At 34.3% G+C, this 15,124-nt stretch overlaps 1 protein-coding gene across 3 annotated transcripts in view; it reads left to right on the top strand.

Moving 5' to 3' along the window:
* The window catches only part of LOC149790391 (protein phosphatase 2C-like domain-containing protein 1), a 41,124-nt gene that overhangs the window by 1,881 nt on the left and 24,119 nt on the right, over positions 1-15,124 (top strand). For all 3 annotated transcript variants that reach the window (XM_089972441.1, XM_089972439.1, XM_089972440.1), the window contains exons 2-6: positions 298-422; positions 5,976-6,223; positions 6,455-6,624; positions 7,437-8,206; positions 12,594-12,695. In XM_089972441.1, the coding sequence (XP_089828567.1) occupies positions 317-422; positions 5,976-6,223; positions 6,455-6,624; positions 7,437-8,206; positions 12,594-12,695 (1,396 nt within the window). In that variant the 5' untranslated portion in view covers positions 298-316. The remainder of the gene's footprint in view (positions 1-297; positions 423-5,975; positions 6,224-6,454; positions 6,625-7,436; positions 8,207-12,593; positions 12,696-15,124) is intronic.

Raw genomic sequence — 15,124 nt, 5'->3', positions numbered from 1 at the left:
CTAAAGATAGTTAACCAGCTGTGAACTGCACATATTATTTTTGTGTGAAATGGAAATTGGAGTCAATTATTCTGATTTTTCATATCTTGTCAATTCCTTAGAATGATTTTAATTTTGTCCTTTAAAAAACTTTTCATGCAGAATTTTTTTAATTTTAATTAAGATGGATGTTTAAATCAATATTTTACCAATAGTTATATGTTTACATGTACAAACAATGAACATAAGTTTTTTAAGACATTATTATCAATGCAATAGTTTTGATTTTCAATTTGTATTTGTAATTTAATCTTGCAGAATGTTCAGACAGTAAAGAATGGAGAAAAAGGAAGAGGAAAAGGAGAGCACTCAGCCCTCATTATACTCAGTACCAGACTATAATCCGACGAAAGAGTTTCAGGGAAAAGACATCAATAGATCATGTAAAGATGCTATATTGTTTTGTTGAGAATGATCATTTATTAAGCATTTGAGTACTTCACGTTTTCAATAAAATAAAAAAATAAAAACCCCAATAATCCATAATCAGATAAAGGTTGGTGTGCATTTTCTGCTGCTCTTTTACTAAATAAGAGTCATACAATAGATAAGTACAGAAATTTGTGTCTTATCACCATTTGAGTATTTTAAAGGGGAAAACATCATTAAATTTGCAATGGTTGAAGATAACCAATACAAAAAGAGAAGTATACATTGGTGAGTAAATTAGTTCAATGTGACACAGCTATTGGAATCACAAAAGAAAGCCTGTATGGACAATTTATGTTCGTTCATAAATCACTGATTATTTTCCATGATCTTGTGTACTTTTTATTCACTATATCATTTTTTTTACAGGACTGTTATTTTGATTATTGAAATTGCATATGCATTTTCATCCATTAATATGTTCTAAGAGACAAAAGTTTTAGCCATGTCATATTTTGCATTCAATTTTTCCCAGAATACTAAGCACAGAGATACACTTAGGTCATAATACAATGACCATGAAAAAAGCAATATTGCTGAAGCAAACATCCTTAAAGCCATGACTACAGAATGTTTGTGTCACCGGCTCTACTCAATAATAAGATTCAGGTTTGATGTTTTGGTTGGCGATGGCAGCAACATTGACATTAAAATTCTGTGCTAATATTTTTGCAAATCAGTCGTGGTGTTGGGGTGAGTGGATGGTGTGATTTTGTGAGTTTGACAAAGATTTGTTCATGTGTTGATCCAACAGAAATATATGTCCCCAAAAGTACCAGGACAAACAATCTCAAAATTAGAGACAGCTGAGAATTTTGATGTTTTGAATGGTCAGTGTTAAGATGCTAACCAAACAAACATCAGAATTTTGAGAGTCCTGGTTTGAGTATGATAATGTTTGGCAGTCTATGGATGTGGTTTGAAAATGTTAGAGAGTGATAGTTTGCTAATACAGAACTCACTTGCTATAAGACCCTTCATTATAAAATGGTTCCTGTTATAAGGTATGGCCAAGAATACCATTTCATTATTAAGTGTTAAAATTATATGTATTATGTACTTCATTATAAGATGGTTGCACTCTTTGGCTCCCAAGGGCAGCATTATAATGAGGGAATAATGTATAATGTACTCATTATAAGATGATCTCACTCTGTGACCCCAGTTTACTGCATTATGATGGAGAGTAATGAGACTCATTATAAGAGGATCTCACTATAATGCAGTATACTCTGTAGTTCCAAATTACAGTGTTATAATGAGGGAATAGTATGTGTATCGTGTACTTCATTATAGGATGGTTTCACTCTGCCTGTCATGGAAAGCGTTATAATGAGGTAGTACTGTATGTGTCATATCCTTCATTATAAGATGCTGTCACTCTGCAAGTTCAATTTACAGCATTAGAATAAGGGAATAATGTATCATGTAGTTCATTATAAGACATTTCTGAAAAGAAGTATAATCTCTGGCTTCAATTTAAAGCTTTATAATAAGGTGTACTGTATCACGTACTTCATTATAAGACATTACTAAAAAGAATTATACTCTCTGACTCAAATTTATAGTATTATAATGAGTGTGTGCGTGTGTGTGTGTGATTTGGACTTTTTAACATAGCTTTAACAATTTTTTCAGTCATATCACTACGATGTCTGCAGTGTGGCAGTTTTATAGTGATGTCTAGCCCTGGGGCATCATGCCGCAGACATGTAACATGATGTCCCACCCAGTCATATTATCCTGACACCAGGCCAACCAGTCCTAACACTAACCTCTTAATGCTGAGCGCCAACCGAAGCAGTTGTTAGTACCATTTTTGTAAGTCTTTGATATGACTCAACTGGCTTGAACCCACGACCTCCCACAATTGAGGCAGATGCTCTAACCACTAGGTCACCGGAGTGGTTATATAATGAGAGTGTACTGTATCATGTACTTCATCATAAGGCAGTCTGAGACTATAAGGTGGCATACTCCATGACTACCTTTGACAGTGTTATAATGAGAGTGTACTGTATCATGTACTTCATTATAAGGCAGTCTGAGACTATAAGGTGGCATACTCCATGACTACCTTTGACAGTGTTATAATGAGAGTGTACTGTATCATGTACTTCATTATAAGGCAGTCTGAGACTATAAGGTGGCATACTCCATGACTACCTTTGACAGTGTTATAATGAGAGTGTACTGTATCATGTACCTCATTATAAGGCAGTCTGAGACTATAAGGTGGCATACTCCATGACTACCTTTGACAGTGTTATAATGAGAGTGTACTGTATCATGTACTTCATTATAAGGCATTACTATAAGCAAGTATACTCTCTGACTCCAATTTACAGCATGATAATGAGGGATTAATGTATGTATCTTGTACTTCATTATAAGACATTACTAAAAAAGAAGTATACTCTCTGACTCCAATTTACAGCATGATAATGAGGGTGTACTGTATCATGTACTTTATTATAAGACATTACTAAAAAGAAGTATACTCTCTGACTCCAATTTACAGCATTATAATTAGGGAGTAATGAATGTATCATGCATTTCATTATAAGACATTACTGAAATGAAGTATACTCTCTGGCTTCAAATTACAGAATGATAATGAGGGAATAATGTATGTATTATGTACTTCATTATAAGACATTACTAAATTGAAGTATGCTCTCCAGCTCCAATTTACAGCATTAGAATAATGAGGTATTGTATACATTAGCATTAGAATAATGAGGTATTGTATATATTACACACTAAATTATAAGATGATCTTACTATAAGGCAGCATAACCTGGCTTCACTTTACAGCTTTATAATGAGAGTGTTCTGTGTCGTGTACCTCATTATAAGGCATAATCATACATAAAACTTTTATACATGGCACCCACTGACTGTCAAAAAGAGAGTATTGTATGTATCATGTACTTCATTATTAGACATTACTAGAAGCAAGTATACTCTCTGGTTCCAATTTACAGCATTATAATCAGGGAATATTGTATATATCAAACATTTAATTATATGATGGTCTCACTATAAAGCAGTATACTTTCTGGTTCCAATTTATGGCTTTGTTATGAGTGTGTACTGTATTATGTAATTCATTATTAGGCATTCTCACTATAAAGTAGTATACTCTATAGCTCCCACTGACTGTTATAAAGAGAGAGTACTGTATTCATCATGTGCTTGATTATTAGATGGTGTCACCATTTGGCAGTAATACACTATAGTTCCTATCAACAGTGTTATAATGAGAGTACTGTATGCATCATGTGCTTCATTATTAGATGGTGTCACTATTTGGCAGTAATACACTATGGTTCCTATCAAAAGTGTTATAATGAGAGTACTGTATGCATCATGTGCTTCATTATTAGATGGTGTCACTATTTGGCAGTAATACACTATAGTTCCTATCAACAGTGTTATAATGAGAGTACTGTATGCATCACGTGCTTCATTATTAGATGGTGTCACCATTTGGCAGTAATACACTACAGTTCCTATCAACAGTGTTATAATGAGAGTACTGTATGCATCACATGCTTTATTATTAGATGGTGTCACCATTTGGCAGTAATACACTATAGTTCCTATCAACAGTGTTATAATGAGAGTACTGTATGCATCACATGCTTCATTATTAGATTATGTCACTATTTGGCAGTAATACACTATAGTTCCTATCAACAGTGTTATAATGAGAGTACTGTATGCATCATGTGCTTCATTATTAGATGGTGTCACTATTTGGCAGTAATACACACTGGTTCCTATCAACAGTGTTATAATGAGAGTACTGTATGCATCATGTGCTTCATTATTAGATGGTGTCACTATTTGGCAGTAATACACTATAGTTCCTATCAACTGTGTTATAATGAGAGTACTGTATGCATCACATGCTTCATTATTAGATGGTGTCACCATTTGGCAGTAATACACTATAGTTCCTATCAACAGTGTTATAATGAGAGTACTGTATGCATCATGTACTTCATTATTAGATGGTGTCACTATTTGGCAGTAATACACTATAGTTCCTATCAACAGTGCTATAATGAGAGTACTGTATGCATCACATGCTTCATTATTAGATGGTGTCACTATTTGGCAGTAATACACTATAGTTCCTATCAACAGTGTTATAATGAGAGTAATGTATGCATCATGTGCTTCACTGTTAGATGGTGTCACTATTTGGCAGTAATACACTACAGTTCCTATCAACAGTGTTATAATGAGAGTACTGTATGCATCATGTGCTTCATTATTAGATGGTGTCACTATTTGGCAGTAATACACTATGGTTCCTATCAACAGTGTTATAATGAGAGTATTATATGCATCATGTGCTTCATTATTAGATGGTGTCACTATTTGGCAGTAATACACTATGGTTCCTATCAACAGTGTTATAATGAGAGTCCTATATGCATCATGTGCTTCATTATTAGATGGTGTCACTATTTGGCAGTAATACACTATAGTTACTATCAACAGTGTTATAATGAGAGTACTATATGCATCATTATTAGATTGTGTCACTATTTGGCAGTAATACACTACAGTTCCTATCAACAGTGTTATAATGAGAGTACTATATGCATCATGTGCTTCATTATTAGATGGTGTCACTATTTGGCAGTAATACACTATGGTTCCTATCAACAGTGTTATAATGAGAGTACTGTATGCATCATGTGCTTCATTATTAGATGGTGTCACTATTTGGCAGTAATACACTATAGTTCCTATCAACAGTGTTATAATGAGAGTACTATATGCATCATGTGCTTCATTATTAGATGGTGTCACTATTTGGCAGTAATACACTATGGTTCCTATCAACAGTGTTATAATGAGAGTACTGTTTGCATCATGTGCTTCATTATTAGATGGTGTCACTATTTGGCAGTAATACACTATAGTTCCTATCAACAGTGTTATAATGAGAGTACTATATGCAACATGTGCTTCATTATTAGATGGTGTCACTATTTGGCAGTAATACACTACAGTTCCTATCAACAGTGTTATAATGAGAGTACTGTATGCATCATGTGCTTCATTATTAGATGGTGTCACTATTTGGCAGTAATACACTACAGTTCCTATCAGCTGTGTTATAATGAGAGTAATGTATGCATCACGTGCTTCATTATTAGATGGTGTCACTATTTGGCAGTAATACACTACAGTTCCTATCAACTGTGTTATAATGAGAGTACTATATGCATCATGTGGCTCAATATAAGGCAGTCACAGTATAGGGGCAGTATACTCTGTACCTCCCATGGACAGTGTTGTAATGAGGGAGTGTTGTATTTATGATTAGCATTTTGCCTTTAAATATTCACACACCTGCAGAAGACTTTTTTTAAATACAAAATCCCCAAGTTGTACCAAAATTAAAGAACAGTATGCTTGGAAGAAAACAATTTTTGCACATAAACTGTGAGAATTCATGACATATGTATTCTGCTTTTCTTTAGATACCCCAGAGACGGATCTGCCATTTTTCCCAACCAATCCTGACATCTCTGTAAACTGTGAAAAATGTGGCCAGTATGTAAACCTGCAGTTTCTTAAGAAGCACAGATTGTATCACACTGCACTTACAACTCTGCACTACACTAAAGAACAGCCCAAGACAGTAGAGGCACTGTTGCGGAGACGAAATGCCATTCTGAAAAAGATGATGGCTTCTGGTAGCCAGGAAAGTTCCTTGATGCTGCAGAAGGTGATTTTGATGTGTTGTAGTTTTTTTTAATTATACTTTTATTGCATTTTATTAATTATATATAAATAATTGTTTCAATCTCATGATTGTAGTTAAATTGACTTTTAAAATAAACTTGACATGTTACAGTAGATGATTGTTCATTTCCAGTAACACAAATTTTAAGCATATTGCATGCTAACACATTTCAGACAAAACTATTCAATATTACACGTTATTTTCCTTCCTAAGGTTGAGCAGGTGAATGATGCCTATGAATACTTGAAAGTCCACTTGGATGGCACATTTGAAGAATTGCGACAGTTTCAGGAGGAAATTGATACTGAAGTCAGTGGAATCGGACTAAATTGTAGCCCAGACTGTGCTCTTGCTATAGGAATTGCTGCCAGTGAAAATAAAAGGTATCATGTGATTTTTTTTCTATAGGGAAATTACAGATAAAAATACAAGGATTTGTGTGTAACCCTCCCTCTTCCCTGAAGTGGCAATCATGTCAATAACTTTGAAAGCTACTGATCCTATAGTACACTGGTTTTATAATTAGGGTAGGAAGATAGATACTGTGCTAAGTTGTCTCAATTAGCAGCACAAGTCAATTTTTGGAATTTTTTAAATAATTATTTTTTAAATATTTATTTCAACATTAAATATATTATGTACTATGCACTTCAGGTAATGGGCTAAATTGTCTAAATTAGATCCACAATTCGCTTTTGGGACTATTTTTGTTATTTTTTTATTTATTTTTTATTTAATCATATATATTATATAATGATTAGTACATAAAATGTACTAATTGCTTCAAGTACTCATTTAAGCCATTTCAATTAGCTGCACAAATCAATTTCAGGATTTTTGTTTTATTTTTTAATCTTTTACTTTATACAGACTTATTTTTTGGCCTATATAATTCTATGAGGAAAGCATGGTAACATTTTGCACCCATGCATGTATTTGATTTTTCATCCATTAGACTGTTATGTGTGAATACAATTAATTAAGAAAAGACTTGCAAGATATTGGCTAATTCTGATTAAAAATGTCACCATGATAAAAATCTTAGCACGCGGAATATTTTTATTCAGTGAGAAATGAAACCCAGGGTCACTCATGACTCTAGGATGATCCCCAAAAATCTGGGATTTTTCCCCACACTATGAGTAGCATGATAAATGACAGATATGCTAAAGTGTGTTTAATGATTTCTTTGCAGATGGAAAAATGATATGGAAGACACCAGAACCTACCAAGACTGTTTTGGAGAAGACACAGACAAATGCTACCTTGCCCTTTTCGATGGACATCAGGGCCGCTTTGCTGCAGAAGTTGCAGCCAGTGAATTACATTGCCTGCTGTTAAATGAACTGGCCAAGTTTGATCCAAAAACAAAGTCAACTTATGTCAAGAACTTAGCAGAAAAAACAGATCTTTCACAGTATTCGTTCCATCGACCGAATACATCAAATAGTGAGAGAGTCCAACTGCATGATGAAAGTGTAAATATCATTGATCAGATTATTAACTTGTGTGAATCCAAGTACAAAGAGCTGATAAAGTCAGGGAGTACAACACCTGGTGAAATAGATGATAGTATGCTAGACATGGAACTAACTGATCTTACAACAAATTCTGTCGACGATGCCATCAAACAAAGCAAAAACAAGAAAAGTCCATTCGCTCTTAAAATGGAACATGCATTTCGAAAAGCTTACTATTTATTAGATATCCTTCTTTCATATGGAAGGGATGAAAAGTCACGAGTACGATGGAGTGGGTGCTCTGCATTAACAATCGTGATTCAGAATACATGTACCCCATTAAAGAAAGTGTTTGGAGAATTAAGTGATAAGGAGGAAGACAAACAGGTGACAGTGTCATTTGGTGAAAATAAGGAGAATGAGGAAGAGAAACATGCATTGACGAGTCCATCCCAGAGCTTTGATCCTCCAAAGGAGCATGGAATTATCTACCTTGCCAATGCAGGTAGTGCATAGTTATTCTATCACATCATAAACTTTTATAATTACCTGTGTTGGAAATTCTGTACATGTCTGACATCTTCAGAGTCACTCTTCTAAAAGAAAATGTTTCAAGCAAATTTAGTTTATTAAAATGTATCATTTGATGTAGCCATAAAGTTTATTGAAATATAAATTTATATTCAAAATATCTGCATAAAAAACTCAGGTCAACAGTAATGCTATGGAAGGTTGACTTACATTCCTGTATGTGCATGATTGTGTTTTCCATTGTATAATGATGATGGGGAATATCTCATTCATTCATCAATGACTTTTGTCTGTCATTGTGTGACTGTCAACTGTGATCATAGTTCACACAAACTAGCGGAAGCATTCACAATAATCAAAATAAAAATTAATTGCAACACATTTACATCCTAAAAGATGCAGAAATTAAAGTTTTTACCCACAGAAAAGGACATTTTTCACTGGTCAGCCTAGATAGATTGCGTAGATTCTATTGTCCACTTTCAGGTTGAAAAAGCTGTTGTTGTAATTGTTACTTTTTTAAAATTCATCTTTTTAGTATTATGCATGGCATGAAAATTTATTCAAGGTCAGATTTAAATTGTTGACTATTTTTTGTCTGTTTTGTTGAATTTTAGGGTTAACCTGTTCACATTTGTATCAATGCATATGCAATCTGCCATTGACATTATATAGAAAAGGTCTGGTTTTTGCAAAATTGTATTGGCTGATATCAGGGATATATGATTTCTTGCACGTCTTATAGAAGTATGATGCAGTTTACTGATGTGTAACACTTCTCACATTTTTAGAACAATAATCAGGAAAGTCTGTCATTATGTGACTGTTATCTTTCATCACATGCCATTTTGCCATGATCATAGTGCACACAGAGTGGCAAAAATTTCCGGATTTCTGTCAAGACACTTAAGCATGCTTCCATTGTGTTACCTTTTACTGTGATCACACAAACTGACAAAAACATCCTGATTTCCATCATGACACATTAGCATTCTTTTATCACAAGATATTTTGCAATGATCCTGGTGCACACAGACTGGCAAAGTCTCATGATTTCCTTCATTCTTTCAATGCATGACATTCACTGTGATCATAATGCACACAAACACAAACTTCTTGACTTCCATCTTGATACTTGAGTATTCTTTCACATTAATCAGGAGTAATTAATTAATTAATTTACATTGACATCCAAAAACATGCAGCAGTTAGTGTCCTGCAAATATGACATATCTTGCACTGATCAACTTACCTAGCTATAGGTACAAATTCTTTCATCCTGTCTTGAGTCACAAAAGCTATTTTCTAATTGTTAAAATTTTCCTTTTTGTTTTGTCATTGCTATTAATGAAAGTGTGTGATTTGGATTTTTAACATATCTTTAACAATTCAGTCATATTGTTGCACTGTCTGCATTGTGGCAGTTTATAGTGATGCCTAGCACTGGGGCATCATGTCACAGACATGTAGCATGATGTCCCACCCAGTCACATTATCCTGACACCAGGTCAACCAGTCCTAACACTAACCTCTTAATGCTGAGCACCAAGCGAGGCAGCCGTTAGTACCATTTTTGTAAGTCTTTGGTATGCCTTGGCCGGGGATTGAACCCACAACCTCCCACATCTGAGGTGGACACTCCAACCACTTGGCCACTGGAGTGGTCACATTAATGAAAGTAAAATCAGTACTAGGTCAAAGTTAAATCAAGGACTGCATCATCATTGTTATGTTTGTCTTATGTAATCTTAGGGATAATAGTGTTCATATTTGTAATATTGTATTTTACAAGCCATCTTCATTGCTGTATATATGTTTCATATGCTTTACATTGTCAATACCTCTAAGGTCTTGCTACTACTATTTATTAAATGTTGACTTTTGTCCTCATTTGTCATTCATTATACTTTAGTATTGAATACAAAAATTCCACCCCCTAAATTATAATTTGGCATTTAACACTTGGCAAAGTGGGTGAAATTTTCCTCCACTGATGCATTTGAAGGATTATGTTAATCCTTATTTGAGGGGAGGTAAATCTATCTAATAAGGAAACCTAACACTAATATTTTCTACTGCTTAATCAGCATCAGTCATGAACTTGTAAAAAAATTAAAATTCCAGCATCTCAAAATAGATTTACTTTATCTTTTTTATCTATTTTGTTCCATGCAGAATTTGTTACAAAGCTGTATATCACTTGTCAGGGAGGTAAAAGCATGACTAGATTTAGTTTTTCTAGATCATACAATTTTCATGAGGCACATGTTTTTATTACAGCCATGACATCATAACTATACAGGTCAGAAACATCATTAGTTGGGATTCAGAATCACCGATAATCATCCATCTTTATTGTGATATGTATATTGTAACATGAAAACTAAAGTAATAATGTAGCATGTTTCCCATGCAAGTGGAGAAAGAATATTGCCTTTGCACAATAATTTGATATTGTTCATAATATCACCTATTTTTAAGTTTGCTCATGTTAAGCCAGATCTTCTCATTTTGATTTATTACCATATAAATTTGTTTATAAGTACTGCAAACAACACAGACCCTGACCTGCTGTCACATAATTCACTGGTATTATTCCGAACAAACTTCACAGATCCAGATTTGCCAGCACAAGTTATGTGACAGCGGATCTGGGTCTGTGTAGTTTGCACTTGGACTAATAAGCAAGCTTAAACAAGACCAATCCTCATGGATTTAGTAGTTGCTACAAACCCCAAATTTAAAGACCTGATGTGGAAAGTCACAATAGGATCATTTTCCAAATCTTCTGTCCCAAAATATCAACCTTTGCAAGACCATGAAACTTATTGCCCTTTGAAAATAAATAAAGTCCCATGATGGTTTGTTTTAGCAGAGAAATACTTGTCATTTGCTAAATTGTGTTCGGATACTGATTGACCCATTTGTGTAAGACCTTTATCTCCTCCCACTTCAGGCCACTCCAATGGCCTAGTGGTTAGAGTGTCCACCTCACAGGTGAGTCATACCAGAGACTTATAAAAATGGTACTTACAGCTACCTTGCCAGGTGCTCAGCATTAAGAGATTAGTGTTAGGACTGGTCATCCTGGTTTTAGGATAATGTGACTGGGTGGTACATGATGCTACATGTCTACAACACTGATGCACCAGTGCTAGACATCACTATGAACTGCCACACTGCAGGCATCATAGCAATATGATATGAAAAATTTGTTAAAGCTATGTTAAAAATCCAAAACACACACACACACACCTACTTCATTAGAATATTCATTATTACATTTGGTAAAGTTTGTTGATAAAGTTTTCAAACATGATAGTGCTGAGGACAGAGAGTTTAACATATAAAAAAAAATCATAAAATTTGACCATTAATTGTTTTAGATACTGGTGTTTAAATTTACCATAAAATTCAGTTAAAATAAAGTATAAAAAGAAAGCCAAAGAAGGCCCATGTTGATCTGAGACTCAGTACCTTCATGGTCAAAGTCACTGTCACTAAAAGGAACATTTGGCATTTGCATTTTACCTCAGACAGTCCAGAATTTAGTTTTCTAAATCAATTTCTACAGAACTTGGTACATGTATTATAAACAGGGTGTCAGTAGCTGGAAGTTCAAGGTCATTGTTGCTTAAAATAGATTTCACTTGTGTATATCATTTACTTACACTAGCTGAATTTCTCTGGCAGCGAAAATTTGTATAAATGTTTTCTGTCGAATAAAACAAGAACCATGAACAGCTCAGTTCTTGGGAAATGTAAAGCCAGGAACATATCTAAAAATGGGTGAAAATTAACCTTAGAATACTGTGGAACCATGTCTGTATACTGCTGGAACCATGTCTGTATACTGTTGGAACTATGTCTCTATACTGCTGGAGCCATGTCTGTATAATGCTGGAACCATGTCTCTATACTGTTGGAACCATGTCTATATAATGTTGGAACCATAGCTGTATAATGCCAGAACCATGTCTGTATGCTGCTGGAACCATGTCTGTATACAGTAAGAACCATGTCTGTATGTTGCTGGAACCATGTCTGTATAATGTCAGAACCGTGTTTGTATACTGCTGGAACCATGCCTGTATAATGCTGGAACCATGTCTGTATACTGCTGGAAACATGTTTGTATATATGCTTTTCATTTAAACTGAAAACATACTTTAGAGAATTCATTGCAGCAACTGGCTTTATGTTGGTATGGCTTTATGTTGGTATGGTATTGTGTTGGCATGGTATAATATAATCTATGTGTGGTATTCTTTGTCATCTGGTTGGAATCATTTTCAAATGGAATTTATTATATTTGAAACATCTTAGTGATTGCTTCAACATATTACCATGTTTCATTTTAGGAAATGTTCAGGCAGTTTTAGTTAGAGGTAATCATCCTTACTTGATAAGCAAAGAGCACACTCCCTCAAACTTGAAAGAAAGAAATCGGGTTCTTAAGAGTGGTAAGTTATTCATTTAATTTTTCTCAATTTTTTTGTCATATTAATTCAGAATCCATAAAATCATTAAAAAAAATATTTACCTCAGTAATAAAACTATCTACTTCAGGTGTTCAGATATTTGTTCACATTAAGGGTATTCAGATATCTGTTATTCATCTTAAAGGTGTTTGAATGTCTGTGACTTCATATTAAAGGTGTTCAAATGTCTTTGACTTCATATTAAAGGTGTTCAAATGTCTTTGACTTTATCTTAAGGGTGTTCAAATGTCTGTGACTTAATATTAAAGGTGTTCAAATGTCTGTGACTTAATATTAAAGGTGTTCAGATGTCTGTAACTTAATATTAAAGGTGTTCAGATGTCTGTAACTTAATATTAAAGGTGTTCATATGTCTGTAACTTAATATTAAAGGTGTTCAGATGTCTGTAACTTAATATTAAAGGTGTTCAAATGTCTGTAACTTAATATTAAAGGTGTTCAAATGTCTGTAACTTAATATTAAAGGTGTTCAAATGTCTTTGACCTAATATTAAAGGTGTTCAGATGTCTTTGACTTAATATTAAAGGTGTTCAGATGTCTTTGACTTAATATTAAAGGTGTTCAGATGTCTTTGACTTTATCTTAAGGGTGTTCAAATGCCTGTGACTTCATGTTAAGGGTGTTCACATGTCTGTGACTTCATATTATGGGTGTTCAAATGTCTGTGACTTCATGTTAAGGGTGTTTAAATGTCTGTGACTTCATGTTAAGGGTGTTCACATGTCTGTGACTTTATCTTAAGGGTGTTAAACTGTCTGTGACTTCATATTAAAGGTGTTCAACTGTCTGTGTATATTACTTAATGTTAAGGATGTTCAAATGTCTGTTACTTAATGTTAAGGATGTTCAAATGTCTGTTACTTAATGTTAAGGGTGTTCAAATGTCTGTTACTTAATGTTAAGGGTGTTCAAATGTATGTGACTTCATGTTAATGGTGTTTAGATGTATGTTACTTTGTGTTAGGAACATTCAGATACCTGTTATTTCATGTAAAGAGTGTTCAGATGTCTGTTACATCATATTGAAAAATTGGTATCATGTGTATTCACAAGATATGCATACTCTCTTTTGTGTCAAGTATAGCTGCAAACTGCACAGACCCAGATCTGTCATCCATAATGCACTGGCAGTTCTGGATCTATGCAGTTTGTTAGGAGTAGTTAGTAGAACAAATAACAAAGACTCTGATCTTCCAGTTCATTATGCAATGGCAAATCAGGGTCTATATTGTTTGCAGTTGATCTTGACTCATAAATGAGTATACACAATGTACACATCTTCTGAGCTGTGTTGCTTATATAGGGCAGGAAGAATTTTGTCTTTTGACTGGGATGGCTATGAATCAATTTTCATGACTTTGCAGGAGAAAAATCTAGGCATCCAGTCAGAGTCAGCATAGTTTGTTATTCTTTATATAATAGGAAAATCAGAATGTTTACATTAAAGTCAGCTTGCAGAATTTCAAAAGAAAATCATTTTGTTTATGATATCTTATATTGCAAATCTTCATGCATGTTTCTATATCTGTGTCTTTTTTTAAAGAATGCAATATGCAGTCCTAATTTTCTTATGTCATTTTTGGCATAAGAGCAAATAGGGAGTGGGGGTCTTTGAGCGGAACAAAAGGAGACAACGTTAGTTTCCATTAAGGTATGCATGAGTCAAAGTACAACTAAATGTAAAATGTCTGAAACTGATGTTAAATATATTATAATTTAATTGGTTAAATGTTGTTTAAGTAATACACAGTGCATCCTTCTCTGGCTCCTTGCTGGGCCCCTCTTTGTCTACTATGGTTCTCTGCCCAGACATGATGTCATTGCAGCTAATATATGTTAATAAGCTAGTAACTAAATTTAGATATTTGTCCTGTTGAACCAATCAGATGACTGAGTTGAAGCATGTGATCAAACGTTGTCAGCATCATTCATATAACTGATACACCTGTAGAGATGCATTCCTTTCAGTGCAGATTATGCATTTAATTTTTAACATTATTTGTGGAAAGATACCCGCCTCCCCTCCTTCCACCATGTTGTTTGTTTGGGACATTTCTTGCATAGCGTAATATTCCAGCTCTGTTCTAGGTGCCCTTTATCAAATCAGCTAATGTTATTGCCATTGCCAAGTTTCATGCATTTACGGCTTTGCTTTTGACCCCCATTTGTGTCAGTACTTAAATGTACTCAACTATTATGCCCATATACTTCATACCCGCTTCTTGTGGTGCATGGATGGAGTATTGGCAGATGTTTGTTGTTATAGCAATCCACAGGATCGGACTTATTGAGTTTCGGTTATCAGCGTCCCTATATACCTCGTGTAAGTTCCTTCCGGATCCACATACAGGTGTCGGACACTCTTCACAACCCTACAAACTCCCCCAAG

Source organism: Sinohyriopsis cumingii, chromosome 10 (assembly GCF_028554795.1).
Source record: "Sinohyriopsis cumingii isolate HCF-2022 chromosome 10, ASM2855479v2, whole genome shotgun sequence".
Taxonomy (NCBI): domain Eukaryota; kingdom Metazoa; phylum Mollusca; class Bivalvia; order Unionida; family Unionidae; genus Sinohyriopsis; species Sinohyriopsis cumingii.
Note: the sequence above shows the minus strand (reverse complement) of the source record. Positions and strands in the feature narration are given on the sequence as shown.